Source organism: Vespa mandarinia, chromosome 15 (genome assembly GCF_050613455.1).
Source record: "Vespa mandarinia isolate Hongniang chromosome 15, ASM5061345v1, whole genome shotgun sequence".
Lineage (NCBI taxonomy): Eukaryota > Metazoa > Arthropoda > Insecta > Hymenoptera > Vespidae > Vespa > Vespa mandarinia.
In genome coordinates, this window is record NC_140824.1 from 4721553 (window position 1) to 4740784 (window position 19232).

The 19232-nt window shown below is 29.5% G+C and overlaps 4 protein-coding genes across 12 annotated transcripts; 1 reads left to right on the top strand and 3 right to left on the bottom strand.

Moving 5' to 3' along the window:
- Window positions 1-669: 669 nt before the first annotated feature.
- Window positions 670-3728, bottom strand: HLH3B (Helix loop helix protein 3B). 7 transcript variants are annotated; one of them, XM_085661624.1, is made up of 4 exons: window positions 3253-3395; window positions 2422-2649; window positions 2010-2221; window positions 670-1801 (listed from the first exon to the last, which is right to left on the bottom strand). In XM_085661624.1, the coding sequence occupies exons 1-4, from the start codon at window positions 3295-3297 to the stop codon at window positions 856-858; spliced, it is 1431 nt and encodes a 476-aa protein (XP_085517750.1). In that variant the 5' UTR covers window positions 3298-3395; the 3' UTR covers window positions 670-855. The 7 variants fall into 7 exon arrangements, with proteins under 7 accessions (XP_085517750.1, XP_085517751.1, XP_035740506.2 ...); XM_085661625.1 differs by having other exon boundaries at window positions 671-1801; window positions 3144-3282; XM_035884613.2 differs by lacking the exon at window positions 3253-3395 and adding an exon at window positions 3148-3230 and having other exon boundaries at window positions 671-1801.
- A 4631-nt stretch (window positions 3729-8359) lies between these two features.
- LOC118449721 (uncharacterized) lies at window positions 8360-9868 on the top strand. Its single transcript, XM_035884620.2, has 6 exons — window positions 8360-8363; window positions 8451-8693; window positions 8757-8959; window positions 9031-9233; window positions 9306-9483; window positions 9566-9868. Exons 1-6 carry the CDS (start codon window positions 8360-8362, stop codon window positions 9866-9868), a joined length of 1134 nt encoding a protein of 377 aa, XP_035740513.2.
- A 47-nt stretch (window positions 9869-9915) lies between these two features.
- Window positions 9916-10823, bottom strand: LOC118449725 (protein SPMIP1). The gene is made up of 3 exons (XM_035884628.2): window positions 10467-10823; window positions 10229-10383; window positions 9916-10147 (listed from the first exon to the last, which is right to left on the bottom strand). The coding sequence occupies exons 1-3, from the start codon at window positions 10653-10655 to the stop codon at window positions 9916-9918; spliced, it is 576 nt and encodes a 191-aa protein (XP_035740521.2). The 5' UTR covers window positions 10656-10823.
- On the bottom strand, window positions 10249-16241 carry LOC118449723 (mitoferrin-1). 3 transcript variants are annotated; one of them, XM_085661626.1, is made up of 6 exons: window positions 16100-16241; window positions 14321-14603; window positions 14008-14232; window positions 13726-13936; window positions 13457-13646; window positions 10249-10383 (listed from the first exon to the last, which is right to left on the bottom strand). In XM_085661626.1, exons 1-5 carry the CDS (start codon window positions 16214-16216, stop codon window positions 13457-13459), a joined length of 1026 nt encoding a protein of 341 aa, XP_085517752.1. In that variant the 5' UTR covers window positions 16217-16241; the 3' UTR covers window positions 10249-10383. The 3 variants fall into 3 exon arrangements, with proteins under 3 accessions (XP_085517752.1, XP_035740515.1, XP_035740517.1); XM_035884622.2 differs by lacking the exon at window positions 10249-10383 and adding an exon at window positions 11224-11453; XM_035884624.2 differs by lacking the exons at window positions 10249-10383; window positions 16100-16241 and adding an exon at window positions 15067-15216 and having other exon boundaries at window positions 13074-13646.
- Between the last annotated feature and the right edge of the window lie 2991 nt (window positions 16242-19232).

Sequence of the window (19232 nt, forward strand, 5' to 3'; positions counted from 1 at the left end):
CACAGTGTTAACTAATAAAGAAATATATATATGATAAATATGTCAATAAATATGTCCGCAATTCATTTTTTCTTGTGTTCAAAATGAATGAATAGTATATCTCATTTGATACTAAGCCACAGTTATAAATAAATAAATAATGTAATATCATAATCACATTATACTCGAAACGTAGAAAAAGGCAAAAAGAAACGAAGAACTATTCCACACTCGCGTTATATGTAAAAAATATACAAACAAAATGAAGTGTTTTAAACGATTAAGAAAAAAGAAATGATGTGACGAACTCTCTCTCTCTCTCTGTCTCTCTCTCTCTCTCTTTCTCTCTCTTTCTTTCTCTCTCTCTCTCTTTCTTTCTCTCTCTCACGCGCGCACGTGCGTGATCGATCGATCGTTTATATATTGTAACAATTAAAAAGTCACTGCACCGGTTTAAAATAAGCCACAAGCACAGGATGTACAAAAGTGTCATGATAAACGAACATAAATAAATAAATAAATAAATAAATAAATAAACAAATAAATAAATAAAGTTTTTGTGAAACGATGATTCATGAATGTTTCTTTTCTCTCTACATTTTCGATTGAAATCACATAATATTGTCTTTTTTATTTACATTCAAGAAAACACTTAAGCTTTCTGTCTCGTAAAAACAATGAACTTTTATTGAACGAATTACTTTTAAAAAAATATAATTATATAAAAAAAATGAAAAAAAAAAATAATAATAATAATAGTAATAATAAAGCAGTCACACAGTAATAGGAATATCTCAAATACGTAAGACAGAAAGTCGACAAAAACTTTTTCCAATCCAATCCTCATATCTTGCTTGATTCCCTTCTTTTCAATGTTCACTTTCTTTCGACATGTCTAAAATCCTGCCGAAAATTTCCTGTTGTATCTTTGGCAAAAGTAACCTTAACTCTCTTCCGCACTTGAATGGGATGTTCGGTGATTGACGACGATCTACACTCTCTACCAATGCCAGATTGTTCGTCGTCTTGTCTCTCGACTTTAAATAATCTCTTTTGTCCAACACTCGAACTATTTCCATTAGTTACTAAGGAGCCATTCGTAGAGGATACGTTGTAATTGATTTGTTGAGATTTTGAAAAGTTATTAACTCTGTTGGAAACGGTCGATGAAGACGACGACAAAGACGACGATGACGACGACGACGATGACGACGATGATGACGATGACGACGATGACGACGACGATGACGACGACGAGGAGGATGACGAGGATGATGATGATGATGATGATGATGATGATGATGATGACGACGAACAAGATAACGAAGAACGAATCAGATTAGAGCCTAAAGAATGATTAACCGAATGATGGTGACCTTGAGAAATAACATTCGAGGAATCCACGTGTTTATCAACCGAAGAGGCCGACAATTCGTTTAACGATACAGCTGGTACGATCATTAGCAAGTTGTTCCCATTCTTATCACAGGCGCCATGATGACCGACAGGATGTTGTCTTTGTTGTTGGCCGAGATAATGGACTCTGTACGATTGGAGGGCGTTCTCGTTGATCTGTTGTTTCTCTTGTTTCGTTAAATTAATCGGGCACTTTGTCTGATAAGAATTGGACTTTTGAATACCGTTGTTATTATTATTGTTGTTGTTGTTATTGTTATTATTATTATTATTGTTGTTATTGTTGTTGTTGTTGTTGTTAAAGTGTCCCTCACATTTTACTCTGACACCATCTTGCGTATGGACTAGTCCGTTTCGATCTTGAGCATTCTGCCACTCAAGAACGTTACTTAGCAATCTTATGTATCTGTAAATTATATTTTACATAATTTGACGAAAAAAAAATATCTATAGAAATATAGAAAGATTTTTCCTCTTTTTATTTATTTTTTTTCCGTTTTCTTTTTTGTTTCTATTTTGTCTTTACTTTCAAACTTCCCTTATTAATTTGTAGAAAACCAATACGAAAATGTTCAATAAATATTCTATCTATAAAGATATATAGATATACTGACCGTATAGCCATTCTTAAAATCTCATTCTTCGACAACTTTTTATCCGGAGGATGGGTAGGAACAAGCTTTCGAAGTTCAGCGAAAGCTCCGCTGACATTCTGTTGTCTCCATCGTTCACGACTGTTCGTAAATAATTTCCTAACACCAACATTGCCTATCCGAAGTGTGGGCGAGCCTAATTGACCGTTACCGGAAGATGAAATGCCGTCTAGCTATGAAATTATTTCCGATTATGAAACAATGCGAATAAGAAAAAAAAGAAAAAAAAGAAGATTTCAAAAATTAAAAGAGTAAAATAAGAAAGAGTAAATTTGTTATTAGAAAAAGAATAAAAAAATAAAAAAACAAAGATGTTATCTTTGTTTAAAGATGTTATCTCTGTTAAAGATATATTTTTATTTTTTTCTCTCACGGAATTCGCACGATCTCTCCTACGCCTTCCCTGTTCTTCTTCTTCGTCGGTGTCGTGGGAATAAAATTCATCGGAAAGGGTTGCCTCTTCCTCGGTATCTCTCGGAGTACCCGGCGAATCCCCTGGCTCCTCGGCAAGTTCTCCTTCGGCTGATAAAAATGATTCAGCAGGAGAACCATTGTCCGTTTCCGTTGTTACACCGTTACATCCATTGTACGTCAACATCGGCTGAAAATTAACGCCACGTTTATTATTCGTCTCATTGTTCGCCGTTAATCTTAATTACAGATCGTCCTGTAATAAATAACGATTTGTGCCTTTCTTTTCCTATTTCGATCTTTTTGAGAGTTTGAAGATTTATAATTGAATGTAACTTTTAAGTTGCCCGCTTAAATGCACTTAGTATTTTTTTAATTAACAATTACTTTTTTGATAGGAAATTAGATATATGATCCTATCAAAGATCGTATTAAAAATTAATGAATGCTAAGTATAAATTAAACTATAAATTTAACTATAATACGATTACATTGGTTTAAGCTATACTATAACTTTTTTCTAATCTAAGTTATAATATCATTTTTTTATCAATAATAAAAAAATTAATTCTATTGGAAAGTATTAATTTCGCATGTATGTAATTGTCCACTGAATAAATATTAAATCAGTATTAATTATTTCTTATATGTTAGACTGAAATATCACTCTTGAAAGACAATCACCCACACAAATGTTTCTAACGATAAGATTAGGAAATTGAGAAGAATTTGTTACACTCCTCGACGGAATACTACTAAATATATATCGTATATAATCCACACCTATACCTACACACACACACACACATATACGCGCGTTTTCTCGTTTTATTTTCATTACACAAAGTCATAAGCGTTCACAGATATACATCTTAGTAATTTAATATAATTCTTTTTATAATTTCTCATCACTTACAACTCCGTCGTCGTTCAAGAATCAACTAATATATAATCTACGCATTTCGATCTTGAAAGGAAAGAGAGAAAACAAATTATATACAAATGAATATCTTACCATGTTGAACCGATTGACCTTTTGAGGACAATATCGAAATAAACGAAAATATTGAAGCGTACTTTAATAACACTCTTCTCCGATCGTATGATTCATCTATTATTAAAATTTTTCTTTTGTTTTCTTTTATATTCACCGTTGAAAATCTTACAAATATCAATCGCTACGTGTAAGTTATACGACCGATAAAGTCAAACGAAACGATTTGACTAATAGAAAGTCTGTAACTCTAGTAGCACAGAGCAGACTTTGGTAAAATGAAAATTTTGTACGAAGGCGGAGCACTCTCTCTCTCTCCTACCCTCCCTCTCTCTTTTCTCTCACTCCCTCTCTCGCTCTCTTTCTCTTTCTCTCTTTCTCTATCTCTGGTAACTTGATCTCCATGGGTGGAGCTCGTCTTTGGACCATCCCATATCGCTTGCACACGCGTCCATCCAGCCTCCCTCTATCGGTCCACCAGCGGATCGTTTTAAACGCCAGAGAGAGAGAGAGAGAGAGAGAGAGCGAGAGCGAGAGAGAGAGAGAGAGAGCGAGAGAGAGAGAGAAAGAAAAAGAAAAAAGAGGGAGATGGACAGAGAGAAATCCGCGAAAGGGAGCATGTGACGTGATAAGAGAAATCACTCGGCTTTTCTCGCTCGTCCAATCAAATCGACCCAGGGACATTCGTTATTAAATCTTTTTATACGCGTTGCGCTTCGTTCACTCCCTTTTTACAAAGAAAGTTAATAATAAAAATATAATCGTTCTATCGCATTAACGACGCTTATTAAACGTACGTTTTAATCTTCGTGAAAAATAAAAAAAAATATTTTCTGTATCATGTGCGGTTTTTAAATGATATTTTTGCTCTTTTTTTTTTGTAATTATCATTTCGAAGTGGTGAAGATAAATAAACGAAGATAATAACGAACTCATCAAAGGATTAAAAGTTTCCCTTTAAAAAAATAAAATTCTGATTTAAATATACTTATCTCCAGCTCTCATTATCATGCGTGCGAAAGAGGAAGAAAGATAGAGAATTAACTATTCTCCTCCTCTTCCTATTGTTTTTTTGAAAAAACACGTGTATTCAAGATGTCTCACTTGTGTGTTCGAAGAAAATGTGAAAATAGAAGACAGTTGACGTTTTATCTAATCGTTGTCGGTACGTTACTGATTCTACTTTCTTTAATAATTTTGTTCAAAAATTTGGAGAGAAAGAAATCCTTCTTATATATTTTCACAATCGTAAATTTTTTTTAATTTCTAGAAAAATCTATAAGATTTTATTTAACATTTAATATGATCGCGAATAGAAAAATTCATACATATATATATATATATATACATACGCATATTATATATTTTAATTTGTTCAAAATTAAAACAAATTGTACTAATCCGAAAATCGAATAAAAGAATTCTCATTATATCTATCATCATTAAAAATTTGTTTAAAAATTGACAAAATTCTTAACTCACAAAAATCGCGTATAAGAGAAAGTAAAAAAAATCAATGAGAAAGGTTCCGCTTTAACACGAATTTGCTCCCACGCAGATTGGCCTAACCATATGTAGTAATAGCGCTCGAATGAGCATCATCGAGAAGATGCTATCATATAATCGGGTTCAACACGACGATAGTTTGAATTTGTCCTAGCGTAAAAACTATAAGCACCCTACTAACTTCGGTCGTGGAATCGCAATAAAACTTTTTGGTGATAGCCACTTGCTGAGAAATGAAAAGGGTCCTACGATTTCTCACCCCCTCTCATACCTCCTATACCTAATGTATATTAATCAAGGATTCTCTCGTATATTCTACATAGCTTGCACATTGACTCCTCGAGGGATTTAGCTAATAGGAATTTGATTGTTTGGAAAAGATTTTCCTCGAGGAGATAAGAAAAAAAAAAGGAAGAAAAAGAGAAGATAAAAAATTGTTCAAACATTTATATATTCGTCTCGTTAAACGACGATTAACGAAAAATGATAAAAATATAAATATAACGTAGAAATGACAGCTATGTTTCGAAATAATTTTTCTTTTGCACAGGATTTTTTATTGTTCTCGAATAAAACTTAACGCATGAAAAGTCAAATATATCTATGTATATAGATCGTATTAGTGACTCTGGAAAAGAAGATCATTTTAAAGTCATTTAAATCCTATGAATTATTTAATAGTACTAATAGGACCGCAGCTTCATAGATAGCGATGTGTACTGATCCGAAAATAATTTTTGGCGTACGTTCAGCACGTGCATATGTCGAGTGATCGTCCAGGGAAGTTGCGTGTGCCATATCGATATAAAAAAATTCTATAAGGGGATCCTGATTTTTTTGCTTTCTTCTTTTATATATATATATATATATATATATATATATATATATATATATATATATATCCTTTCATTCTTCACTTTTGACTGTTCTTTTCAAAACCATTTTCGAGAGAATTCTTAAAACGATATAAAATTTTTTAAATATTGATCTTAAGACAAAGAGAACAAAAAAGATTTATATGCATTAAAAATTTTTATTTAATAAATAAGTAATTTATATAAAAATAAAAGTACCTTAGCCTTATACAGGATGTTCACATAAGCACACAATTTTGATATATCTATGTTCTTATATATCATCATATCCCTCAATTTGTTAGTGATTTAAAAAATAAAAGAGAAATCTAAAAAAAATAGAGAAACGATTTCAATGTTTAGAAAAATATTAATGTCAATGATAAAATATATCCTTCCCTTTGAAAAACGAGAATCACCCTACGTGCTTTTCACCACCGACGGGGGTTGCACTATTTGCAGTGGTTTCCCACAGGGTTGCTAACTTGTGGCTCAATTTTAGCGCGTGACAATGAATAAAATTTGTAGCATTAATGTCGCTTATCGGGCACGATTACATTTTTCTATGAACGACAATCGTTTATCAAAAAAAAATTTTTATATAAGTACCTGAATTCATTCGAGAGAAATATCGTGAAAAGTCATTTTCGAAGGGCGTGTATATAACGAGAGAGACAGAGAGAGAGAGAGAGAGAGAGAGAGAGAAAGAGAGAAATAAAATGCTGTCGTTAAACGAGACAATAAATTGTAGATCAAGATTAATGACACTAGTAATAGATTTGCATTTGCATATACAGAGTGAATCAATTATTTTCGATTTAAAAAAAAAGAAGAGATACAAATGTTTTACATATATATATAGCTTTCTCATGTAACAGATAATAAAGTAAAAAATCGTAAATTATCATCATAAGAACGATAAATATGAGGTCACCCTGTACATAGAAACACATAAGAAAGTATCTCTATCGTTTTCCAAGAATTCAACTCAAACGTACTCTCCCTCCTTTCTCTTCTTTCTCTCCTACCAAAAAAAAAAAGAAAAAAAAGAAAAAAAAGAAAAGAAAAGAAAAACAATGTATAAAATATATCGTATAGAATAGAATAGGATAAAAGATGATAATAAAAAAATCGTGATTAGGTATGAAGTGAAAATCCTTGGAACGTGACACGAAATCGCGTTGGTACATAGAAGGAAATTCTAGGAGGAAATGAGGGCGTGTCGATAGAAAAGAGGCGTGCCTCTGTTGGTTTGCGCAGTGTCCCATGAACATCAGTGTGCGTTCGAATAGAATCCCCATACTGGTGGTATGAATTGTACGAAGAGAAGGATGGAACATATAATATGTGTGTGTGTGAGAGAGAGAAAGAGAATAGATCCCGAGTAAGAGGGGTATAAGGGTGAAATCAATTTTCGTTATCGTCGTCAACCAGACACCCCATATTAATTCCGTTAGCGAGTGTTTGCCTTTCCATGTATGCCCCTCTCTTACAACCAACTGATAGAAGCCTTAAGTACTTCGAATGGAGATCTAAAAGATAATGACGATAATAATAATTATTATTTTACCAATAACAATAATATTAACAATAACGCTAGTTACAATAATAGTGGTAGTTATAGTCATAAATATATATCGTGATAATAATAATAATAGTGATAGTTATGGCGATAATAATAGTAAATAACAAATAAATTCGTACTTGAAACTTTTCCTCAATTCATTTATATTGAAAATTTTTTCTCTAATACACAAAGCTTCGAAAATTTCGCTTAATTTCTTAATAATATCATTCCGGCGCTCAATTCATGTCGATGGCGATGACGATAATAATGGCAAGAAAAACAATTTAATGGTATTCGTATTTGTAAGCTTTTTTCTTCTTAATTTCTTATTTTGAAAAGTTCTAATTCACCAAACTTCAACAAACGGTAGCCATTTTACTTTGGTGTATTACGTCATCACAGCGCGAAATTCAAATCGAATTCTCGGAGAATATTTTTCTTCTCATGAAAATTGCTAGTCGAACCTTTGTAATAATTGTCTTATTTTCGATGATTAATTCGAATTATGACGTGAGAAGAAAGGAAAAATTTTAAATTAGAAAAACGATTGATAAATCATTGTAGATACTCATACGTTTGGAAAAAGATTATGATCAAAAGAGAAGAATTCTTATTTACGAAAGTGAATAAATAAATAACATACACAATTATAGACACTTTAAGATATTTTATTGATTTGATGTAAAATATAATTGTCAAAATTTTTATCAATGGAGAAATTAACAATTTATTATATCATTATAGATTCGTCTAACCTTATGCAATTATGAATCTAACTTTTGCTTTTGCAAATTTTTATTTACAAATGTAAGATCCAGTTGGCAGGTATGTGCAAAAAATATAATATATCAGGTCTTTAGATTTAGTTTTGTTTGGTAAAAAAACATTTGAACGTTATATATAAATTACAAATAAGATATAACTCAATCTCTCTAAACACTACTTTCAGTAAAAAAATTCACAAGAAAAATATAAAACTATGAGTAAGTTATATTAATAAGTTACTACATATATGTAAATATAAAAATTGTTTCTAACATAATTACCATTTATATTTTAAATCACACGAAATTCTATACAAGAGAAAATTCCAACACAAACGGAAGTTGGTCTTCACCTTGGTTTACCATTAGCAAAAACACTATTTGCTTATGATCATCAAGAAACCAAAAAATTGTTAGGATTAATACCACCACTAAAGCAAGTATCCAGAGATCTCTGGATTTCACCGTGTGCACAAATAAGCAAAAAAGTTTTAAGCTTACCAGAAAATAATAATATAATTAAAGAATGCACACATTTAGGAATACTTGGTAATAGCATTAAGTGTTACATATTATTAAAATGAACAATCTTTGTGTAAAATATATAATTAGCCTTAGGGCAAGATCTGTTAAATAAATTCAAAGCAGAAATTAAAGCAAATATAAAGAAGGAATTTAAAAAACAGTTAATCGATCAAAAATATTTATGTGAAGCTGAAAAGCGCCAAGCAATTAAAATCAATACAGAAGAAATCCATATGATGTGGCAAAAATATATTAATACCATAGAGTGTGATATGCAGAAAGAATTACAGGTGAATAATTTAATTTTATATATGCATCAGTAAATAATATATCTAATAATATATGATAACTGTGTTGACAGATTGAACTTGCGAAAGTTATTATTAAATGTAATAGAGAGATACAGAAAGCAGTGGTACAACAACGTATAAATATGACACAACATATGTTAAGAAAAATACGTAATGAAATGTCTTATATGGTGGCAGATCTTTATGAAGAATTTGAGCAAACTCGCAGATCACATATAGAAAATATTATAGCAGATGTTAATGAGATTTTAAGGTACTTTCACGAATATTCTGCTACATATTTTATGATGATCCGGAGTTTCTTAATTTATTGTAACTAATTCAGGAAGGAACATATGAAAAACAATAGAAAAATAGAAAAATTGAAAAAGGAAAAAATGGAATCATTATATGTTCAAAAAGTAAAACTTGAGACAAAGAATATAGCTAATATTATGTACATGCTTTGCCTTGAAAGATTACATTCTAATCTAGAAAAACAAAAAATACAAAATAATTTCCAGGTATTTCAAACTAATACATGTTTGATTTTCCAAAAAAAGAAAAAAAAATAGTACTATATATTTAAATATTTCTTTATTTTAGAACAAATTCAGTAATTTGCAAAACATTATTTTGGATTTAAAGAAAATGTTAAATACGGCCGAAGAAATTGTTGAAAGATATCAAAGCAATAATGAATTGTTAAAAGAGAAATTTGATAAGATTAACCAAGAATTTCATAAGTTTGTCACTTTTGTATTTAATACCGTACCAAACCAGGCTGAGTTTGTATTACCTTCAGAATCTATTTATTCGCAACAAATGAATCAGACTTTAAATGAAAAATTAGATACAAAAAAATATAATACAATTTGTCAGAATCTACTGTTAGAAAAACAAAATTGATTAAAAAGATGGTAATAAAATTAGTAGTACTTCTAATTAGTCAATTCTTAATAAGTCAACAAATCATTGAAATTTTTTGGATTATTTGTTTGACAATTACGATACCAATCTGGGTCTCGTTGTAGACAAGATGCAGTCCGTTGATAAAATTGAGCCTGTATAACAGATTTGGCACCAAATTTACTAATGGGAGGTAAATTATAATCACTAAGATGCCATCCATAAAGCCAATTTGTACAATCGGGAAAATAAAAACGATCTTCCGGCAATTTTTGTAATCTAAAAATATCAAACTTCTTTTTTAATTATTCCGTCAAATATTGGCCAAACGATAACACGCTCTTCAATTTATTTTTTAACCTTTTGCGAAAATAATTATCACTGCAAATAAAACTTTCAATTCCTTTTTCATAAAGAATGGCACGTATTTCTGGCTCAATTGGTTTCATTATATCAATATTTACAGAACCATCAATATTAAGTGGTCTCCATGTCGGCATGTATTTTTTACTTATCTGTAATATGGCAAAGTACAAATATAAGTTACAATTATATAAATATATATAATGTTTATATAAAAGATCAGTTGATACAAAACTTTGGGTTCGATCTTATCTTTTTTTGGTGATTCTTTTTCTATGCTTTTTATTTTAATTTGTGCTGTAGTCTTTGCAATACCTAAATTATCTATTAATTTCTGTTGATTCTTTAAAAACCATTTCATACGTAAGAATTCTTCTTTCTTGTAATTCTCTCTGTGAAATAACTGACACCGATTATCACACATATTGTTAAATATATCTATCGAAAGTTATTTACATATTAATTTTGTATATCCCTTATGTAAAAGTCTAATAATAAATGTAAATTATACTTATAAAAGCGTAATTTAAAATATGAATGTGTCAAACTAAACTAATATTACTAATACATATTCATAGTATTATGATGCTCTGATGTTTTTCATTCTTACACATAATTAGCATAAGGACTACTACAAGATAATTAACATAAGGAATAAGGAATAACAATAAAAAAATATTTATATAATACAAATGTATACTTTGTAGAATTATATATTTACACTGTTAGAGAATTGATATTTTGTTGTTGTATATTAATCAAATTGTGTACTTGTAAATTAACATTTTTTTTCTTTCATATTAATTATTAAAGCCAATGGCGGTATATACTTTATGTACAGTTTTAATTATAAAGAGTCAACTTCAGAAATGTCAAATTGAAAATCCTAAATTTAATCTATAAAATATTCACAAGCAATTTAATTGCTACTGATCAAAATTCGTACATACAGTTAATAGTTATAAGTCATAAAGATAAATGATACAAACAACGTATCAAAAGAGTTTACTCGATGTTATACTGGATTTGATTGATCTTGATAGATCTATAAAATATATTTTGAATATCACTAGAGTTACTTACATTATTCGCTCAAATATTTTATTTCATGTATATACACACATATACACGTATGTGCATGACATACGCATCACTCAAATAATTTTAGATACACGTACAAAATAAATTTTTAAAATCAAGTTTTCTTTTCATGTATGATATTCTGTAAAATAAAATCCTTAAGTAACACTTAAAGAAATACAAAAAAAAATGATATGATATAAAAGCTTGCTTTTAACTGACTTTGACTACTAATGAACAGAGGATGTATATATACCTTCTAACGGAGCCTCGTTACAAACCCAGTCACGTAAAGTATGAATTTTACTTTGAAATATAAACAATAAGAACTTGTTATTCTATAAATATGCATCAACAAAAAAATACTGCTATATTTTTTACTGCGCTCTATTTGTATCACGGCATTGCTAGATGGTATTTTCATTTCTCTCTACTTGACAATATTTTCTTGACAACATCAAATGACCTGGTCAATAACAATGCATAATAGTACTGTGCTCTATATTAATAGATACGTATGGCGTGAAATATGAGTTTCCACGTGATATTACTCCCTCTCAAAGTCAACATCAAATGACCCAGTAATCACAGCCATAGGAAGCAATATTGCGGTATATTTCAGGATTTATATGCATATACTGTTTGATTTATATTACAACTGACTAAGGAGCATTTCATATAATTTGTACTTGGATAATCAAGACGAAACATATATAATGCTATACAACTAACAATTCCGCTGCTCCTATACTGTCCTTTTATGCTGTACACACTTAATGTTATCTTATCTACACTCGCCTATAAAATAACCAATTTACAACGTTCCTACTTGGTCTATATTTTCATGTAGCAAAGCATTTTATTGACAATTTGAATGCAAGATCTTTTAATTGTGACCGTTAAATGTTCATTCTAATACAAATTTTACTACAATCAGCTTTGCTCTTTAAAAAATCTTTTTAATCACTGGTTAAAAATTAAGTATTATATTATCTTATAATATCTTTACCAAAAAAGAAAACCTTTCTTGTAACTCTAGACTTGTAATGTAAAGTTACATCGTCTTAACTTTACTTATCTATGCCAAATTTTGAACATTATACGCATCAATGTATTTTCATGATTTCCTTGCATGCATTCCATTCTTTTCTTCTTAAAATTGAAGTTTATATATATTACTGTTTCAATATAGGCTGCAACCTTACATATACATTATATGTATGCTTTAATTAACTATTCAAGTGGAGTATGTGCTTCTCGATAGTCTAACATTTATGCTAAAAATTAATAAATGGGATTTTTCTTTACTAAACACGCACTTTACTTCTAATTTCTTATTTCACGAAATTTAAGCTAAATGGTTCAATTTAACACAACAACCAACACTTTTTCCCGAAACGAACACTACGATAAATTGAATCAATTCACTGTTGAATAAATTATAAATAACAAAACATAACAAATGAAATTAATAAGGTAAATTATATATTACAAAATATATAAATTATAATAATATTATAAGAGGAAAAATTTAACTTATTCGATGGATAAGAATATAAAATTCAGAATTGATACTCCATATGAACAGTAGAAGAATAATAGAAGAAATAAAACTCTTTTTTTAATCCTTTATACAAATAATATGGCAGCCACAAACATAATATTTATAAAGACATTTCATATATTTTATCGTTATAAAATGTAATATTATTAAGTTTTTATGCATTCTTCAAAGTAATTTAAAAGTGTAATGCCAAATCAAGTTTCCACTTTAGATAAAAAAATAATGTAACTTTTGAGGACAGTCATTTGTTATGATTTTTAATCTATTCAACTTAGAAATGAATAATAATTGCTATAATATAATAATGAATAATTTGTTTGTCTGTGTTAATACAAGTTAATAAAGATCGCTAATATCATTTATCTTTTAGCAGAGCCTGTCCACTTTGACTTAGTAATATTTTATATGTCAGTTTTCAGTCCTTATTGATAATAATAAACACATAATGCATTGATGACAAGTGATTTCATAATACACTATTTACTAATAATAAACTCTTGAAATATATAAAAATGGGCTCATCTAGCCTTATTTAAACAGTTTATCAATATAAACAGTTGTTTTTGCATTTGAAAACATACCTAACTTCTTGCTTTTATTAATACACCTGTATGAGCATTATTTTGAAAGTATAATCCTGTTCCTTGGAAAGTACTACTTCTGGAGGTAGGAAGTTGATTTTGATTTATACCACTTAAAGAATTTTCATCCATATCTTTGCTAAGTCCATCTTCTTGTTTGCTTCGTAATATATACTTAAAAAATTCGTATCTAAACAATAGGACAATTAACATAACAGTTTATTATCTTTAATATCAATTACGTGGAAATTAATAAATAATTTACTTACGACGTCCAACAGATAGCAGTGGCTGGCATTTGATAAAGAACACGCGCATTCATCCCACGATAAAATCCTCGTACACCTCCCAACCTATAAACTTTTTTAACAGCATCGATCATACCTCTTGCTTTTATACCATCCTGTTGTGTATTCAATAACGTTTTACAGACATCCAATGGTGTCGTCAATCCAGCTGCTATGGCTCCAGCCAAAGCACCTGTTGTCACATATAAAAATTAACATCATCTAAGATATATATAGAAATTATATAAATAATAAAATATATACCAGAAATCATATGTGCTTGCGGACTATAAGAATGATCTGGATTTGTCATAGATTGTACAAATTCGTAAGCAATAAAATGAATGCTTTGGAAAGGCACATTCATAGCAAGCTGAGTTGTGTAACTTCTGTAGAACGCATATACACCTTCTCGTTTATATATAAGTTTTATGCAACTGATAACATTTCTATAAGGAGAATTATACATTTGCAACCGTTGTTTAATCACTGTAACAAGTATAATGATAATAATTAAGTATAATAGCTTGTGTTAGGTAAATTATGCCATTGTATGCAAAGTACATATACATCTAACCTTCTGCTGGATTCATAACACCATCATGAAGGATCGTTGACACACAGCCAGCTGCACCATAGACCAAATGATTAAATTGTGAGTGTGGCTTTGAGCTCATAAATTTATCTTTCAAAAATTCATAGCAAGAAAAATATAAAGCATGTGCTGGTCCAGCTCCGGCAACCATTGCTCCCATGCCTCGAAATGGCCTTAACAAACCCTCTTGACGCATCATTCGAAGGAGTACATTTCCTACTCCTCCTCCCCCACCTGGGCCTGGTATCAGTGACTGCATTCTTGTCTAGAAAAGATATTCATTTATTATAAATATATTTCCACAATAAGTTTTCAAATTATACATATTTTCATATAATAAGTATATTAATGTATTTAAAAAGTGACATTAAAAATTACAAATTAGAATTTCTTTACTTTAATAAAGATTTCAAGATAACACAAATAGGCACATAGATAATATCTAATATCTGCAGAGTTTCAAATAACATGACTGGCAAATATGTGTAAGTAATGGTTATCTATCAATCCTCAATTCAAAGAATAAAGTATTTCAAAAATTTATATTTATATGTTAAATTTGATCGTTCTCTTTCACTATTTTTTTATTTAATTCCATTAATGATCAGTGTAATTTTTAAAAAGTAGAAAAATATAACAAAATGAAAACATAATGTATATTAAAGAAAGGTACTCATTATAACCTATTTGTTACAAGGAAAATTTGAATTAATTTAAATTTCACCTACATAACGTTCTTGTGTTTATTATATTAATAGCTTATTTCAATTATTCATACATTATAATGAATTGTTATTTTAAATATTTCATTCATTCATTCATAGAAACTTGATGGTAAAATAAACTTAAGTACAGATTTTAAGCTGAAAACCAGATCAAAAATAGAATGTACTGCAATAGACTGACAGACTGTATTACATAATGATCACTGAGTAGATACACTCTCAACAAGATTCTTATATATCTTAACATTATTATTTATCACTCAAGAATATCTTTATACCTAATTCTTTGTTTATTTTTTAGATGTATTTAAAGATGACTTAAATTGTTTAACATATATACATATATAAATTTCTTTAATTAAAATTTTGAAAAAAGTTGTTTTGAAATTGAAATGTATGGCAATTTTACTAACTTATATGATATTTGTGTTTATATGTTACTTGTTTACAAACAAAATGAGGAGAATAGATCGAACTTTTGAGAATAATTCAACATTAAAAGCAAGTAATAGATTACGTCAAGTATATAATTGTAAATTTAAATGTAAGATAAAGGTAAAAAAGAATTTCCTTTCTTTTTTACCTTACATAATATCATACACAATAGGTATTATAAAAGAGTAATTCAAGTCACAAAGCATACATTTTACTAATATCTTTCTTTATGACAATATATTTTTAGGATATACAAAGTTATAACGACAGAGTTTGAAACACTATCTACAAACATTTTATCATATTTAAATAATGATAACATTGAAACATTAAAATCACGTTCCAAGAAAACATGGAGGAAAATGTTAAAAAGAAACACATGTACAATCATGATCTTTACTACGATCATTTCCGATTGAAAGACAATTATAATGATGATAAATATTCGGGTATAATAAAAAGTTTTCTAAAAATTCTCGTCTTTATTAATCTTCCCACATGACAAGTATCGAAAGCCAAAATATAGGTGCATACATTGAGGTTATGTAAAAGATAGTCTCTGGGAGGGAAAAAACGTGGAGCAAATATACCACTACTTTACCTTGACACTGTCAACTGGATACATTATACAGTGTTCCATGATTCCAGCAAAAGCACCGGCCGTCATATTAACACCCACCGATGTAGTGGGCAAACTCTCGTAATCTTCAATATTCATATCCTTAAAATGCAAATATCAAGCCGCGATGGCTTTTTCTGACCTTTTCGGTCGTGCCGCGGTATTACCGCACTAACCACTGAACTAACTCTCTTTTTCTGTCTCTTTCCTTCTCTCTCTCTCTCTCTTCTCTCTACTCTCTCTCCTACTCTCTCTCTCCTACTCTCTCTCTCTCTCTCTCTCTCTCTCTCTCTCTCTCACATACAAATACACTATTCTTTCTTATCCGCTCTCGTTCTCGCTCGCTCTACGAGTTACGACGAGGAATGAATAACTGAGTTTTCCATAGTAACACTGTGTGTAACACACCAAGAGACTATTTAAACCTTGGAAATCGTGAACACTTTTCGCGCGTTATTTCGTATCCTTTTTATCGTCGACTTTATCATTATCGTTTCCGTAAAAAAAAAAAAAAAAACTAACAAGTCGTATAAAATCGTCGGTACATTAAATAATCAACTCGTGCATTCGCATTCGTTGATCGTATCTTAATAGGGCCGAATCGGAATCGAAAAGGCTGCTACCCCTGAACGCTCAAATTTATGACGTTACCATCCCCTCTCTATGGATCGAAGTCGCATGGTAACGTAAGCTCCTAATAAATCTTAAAAACCGTTTGATAAGAAAAAAAACACTAATTATTCTAATAAAAAATTTTCACGAAATTCTGATAGATCTAACGCTACTTTACCTACTTCAATATGCTTAACACTATCATGAATGATCGTTGATCATTAAGTTAGTGAGGTTAGGTCGCGAGCACGTGTCGCGCATGCGTCGTATTCGACCACGTGGTCGCAACACGTGAGCTACCAGCGGTAGGAAGAGAGAGGGAAAGAAAAAGGAGAGAGGGAGAGAGAGTAATAAAATCGAGACGGACTATTCCTTTCTCTCTTTCTTTCGCAGCTACGTATATATATATATATATATATATACACACACACGCAGCAGAACACGCAATTAATTAAAAAAGGGCATATGTTCCATTATATATCTCCTTTTTCCTAACTCCTTCAAAGAAAGAATAGAGGACGCTTTCCGTGTTCATATATTTACGGTCAATAACTGCATTAAATTCTTTTCTAATTCTGTCACTTTTTCTAAACTACTGTTATATATATACATATTTCATCTCTATTGGAATCCTCCTTGTTCCTTTATGTATGTATATCATACGTATATATATGTATTACTCTTTTTCGTAATCAATCGTAACTACCGGTAATCAAAGACGCTTATTATTCAATCTATCATGACTCACTCATATCAGATAAACGAATGGCGTAATAGAGAATATGTTTTATTTAGAAAAAACTATGTTGTCATCGTACATTTGTACGAAATATTGAAAGTAGTTTCCATTTTTGCTTAGTCACTATTACTGTATCTTTTCTTTCTTTTGCGCAACATGTTGCGATGAAAAATTCAATTTATTGAAATCTTGAAATTATTTTCTTTTTTTTTATAATATAAAAGATGCGGAATTAAAGTTCATTACACCCTCGATCTTATATTCTCTTAAAATATTCGCTACTATTGTCGATGATCTATAAAATCAAACATTACATAATATTTTTGAGTCTTCGAAACCGCATTGTAAATATCGAAATGTGGCGCACCTTGATAAATTGTTTCACGTTACAATCGACTGATAAGATTACGTTGAAAATTTTATTTCATATTTCTATACGCTGTTGGATATGTCGTTGGATACGATTTATTTTACGTCGAAATATTTATAATATAAGCACGAGGACACAATGTATGCGTGCCTAAAGAGATAAAATACGAGTGTTATCTCTCTCTCTCTCTCTCTCTCTCTCTCTCTCTCTCTCTCTCTCTCTCTCTCTCTCTCTCTCTCTCTCTCTCTCTCTCTCTCTCTCTCTCTCTCTCTCTTTCTTCCTCTATTTATAGTTGCTGAGATTGTTCTGTGTTTACGTATATACAATATATCATACGTATTGCTTCCATACACATAACTCCTATATCCTAAAGATCATTTTAAATTATTTCTACGCTACGAATATAAATAATAATTTTTGATAATTATTACTAATTATAACATAATATCAAGCATAAATATCGGTTTAGTAAATGTGATACGTACACATTTATTTTTATTCATGCATTACGTATGGATTTATGAAAGGTTAGGTGAGACTGTCGATCGAAATAATATCATTTTTAAATTAACATAAATCGAAATAAACCATCTGTAGAAAACAAGGAAAATAACGATTGCCAATATCAGCCTTCCATGCTTTTTATTTAACTTCATCTCATTTTTACGCGAACGCGGTACGATTCCTTATTTACATAGAATATTATCAAAAGAAATGGTAATGACAATTAAAAAAAGATTTTTTCGTTGTATTCTGCTTCATTCATTTCTGAAACTATTTAATACGTTTATCGCAAGATATATATTATATGTACATATTTAAAATTTTCTTTATAATAGCACTAACTTAAAATATATTATACAAAATAATGTTAACAACACTGTAAAGTACATTGAAGGAATGAAAAGATAGATCGTTTGATTGTGTATATAAAACTCGCTTTATTTTCAGAGCGATTATTGTAAATATGATATTATAAATTTTGGAAGTGACTGTTTTATAAATTGGAATAAATACCTGAAAAATTTGAAAAAGATATTCTACAATATAACTATTGTAATCAAATTTAACATATTCAGATTATATATATACATATATATATACATATATATATACATATATATATACATATATATACATATATATACATATATATACATATATATATACATATATATACATATATATATATATACATATATATACATATATATACATATATATATACATATATTTATACATATATATATACATATATATATACATATGTATACATATATATATACATATATTTATACATATATATATACATATATTTATACATATATATACATATATATACATATATATACATATATATACATATATATATACATATATATATATATATATAT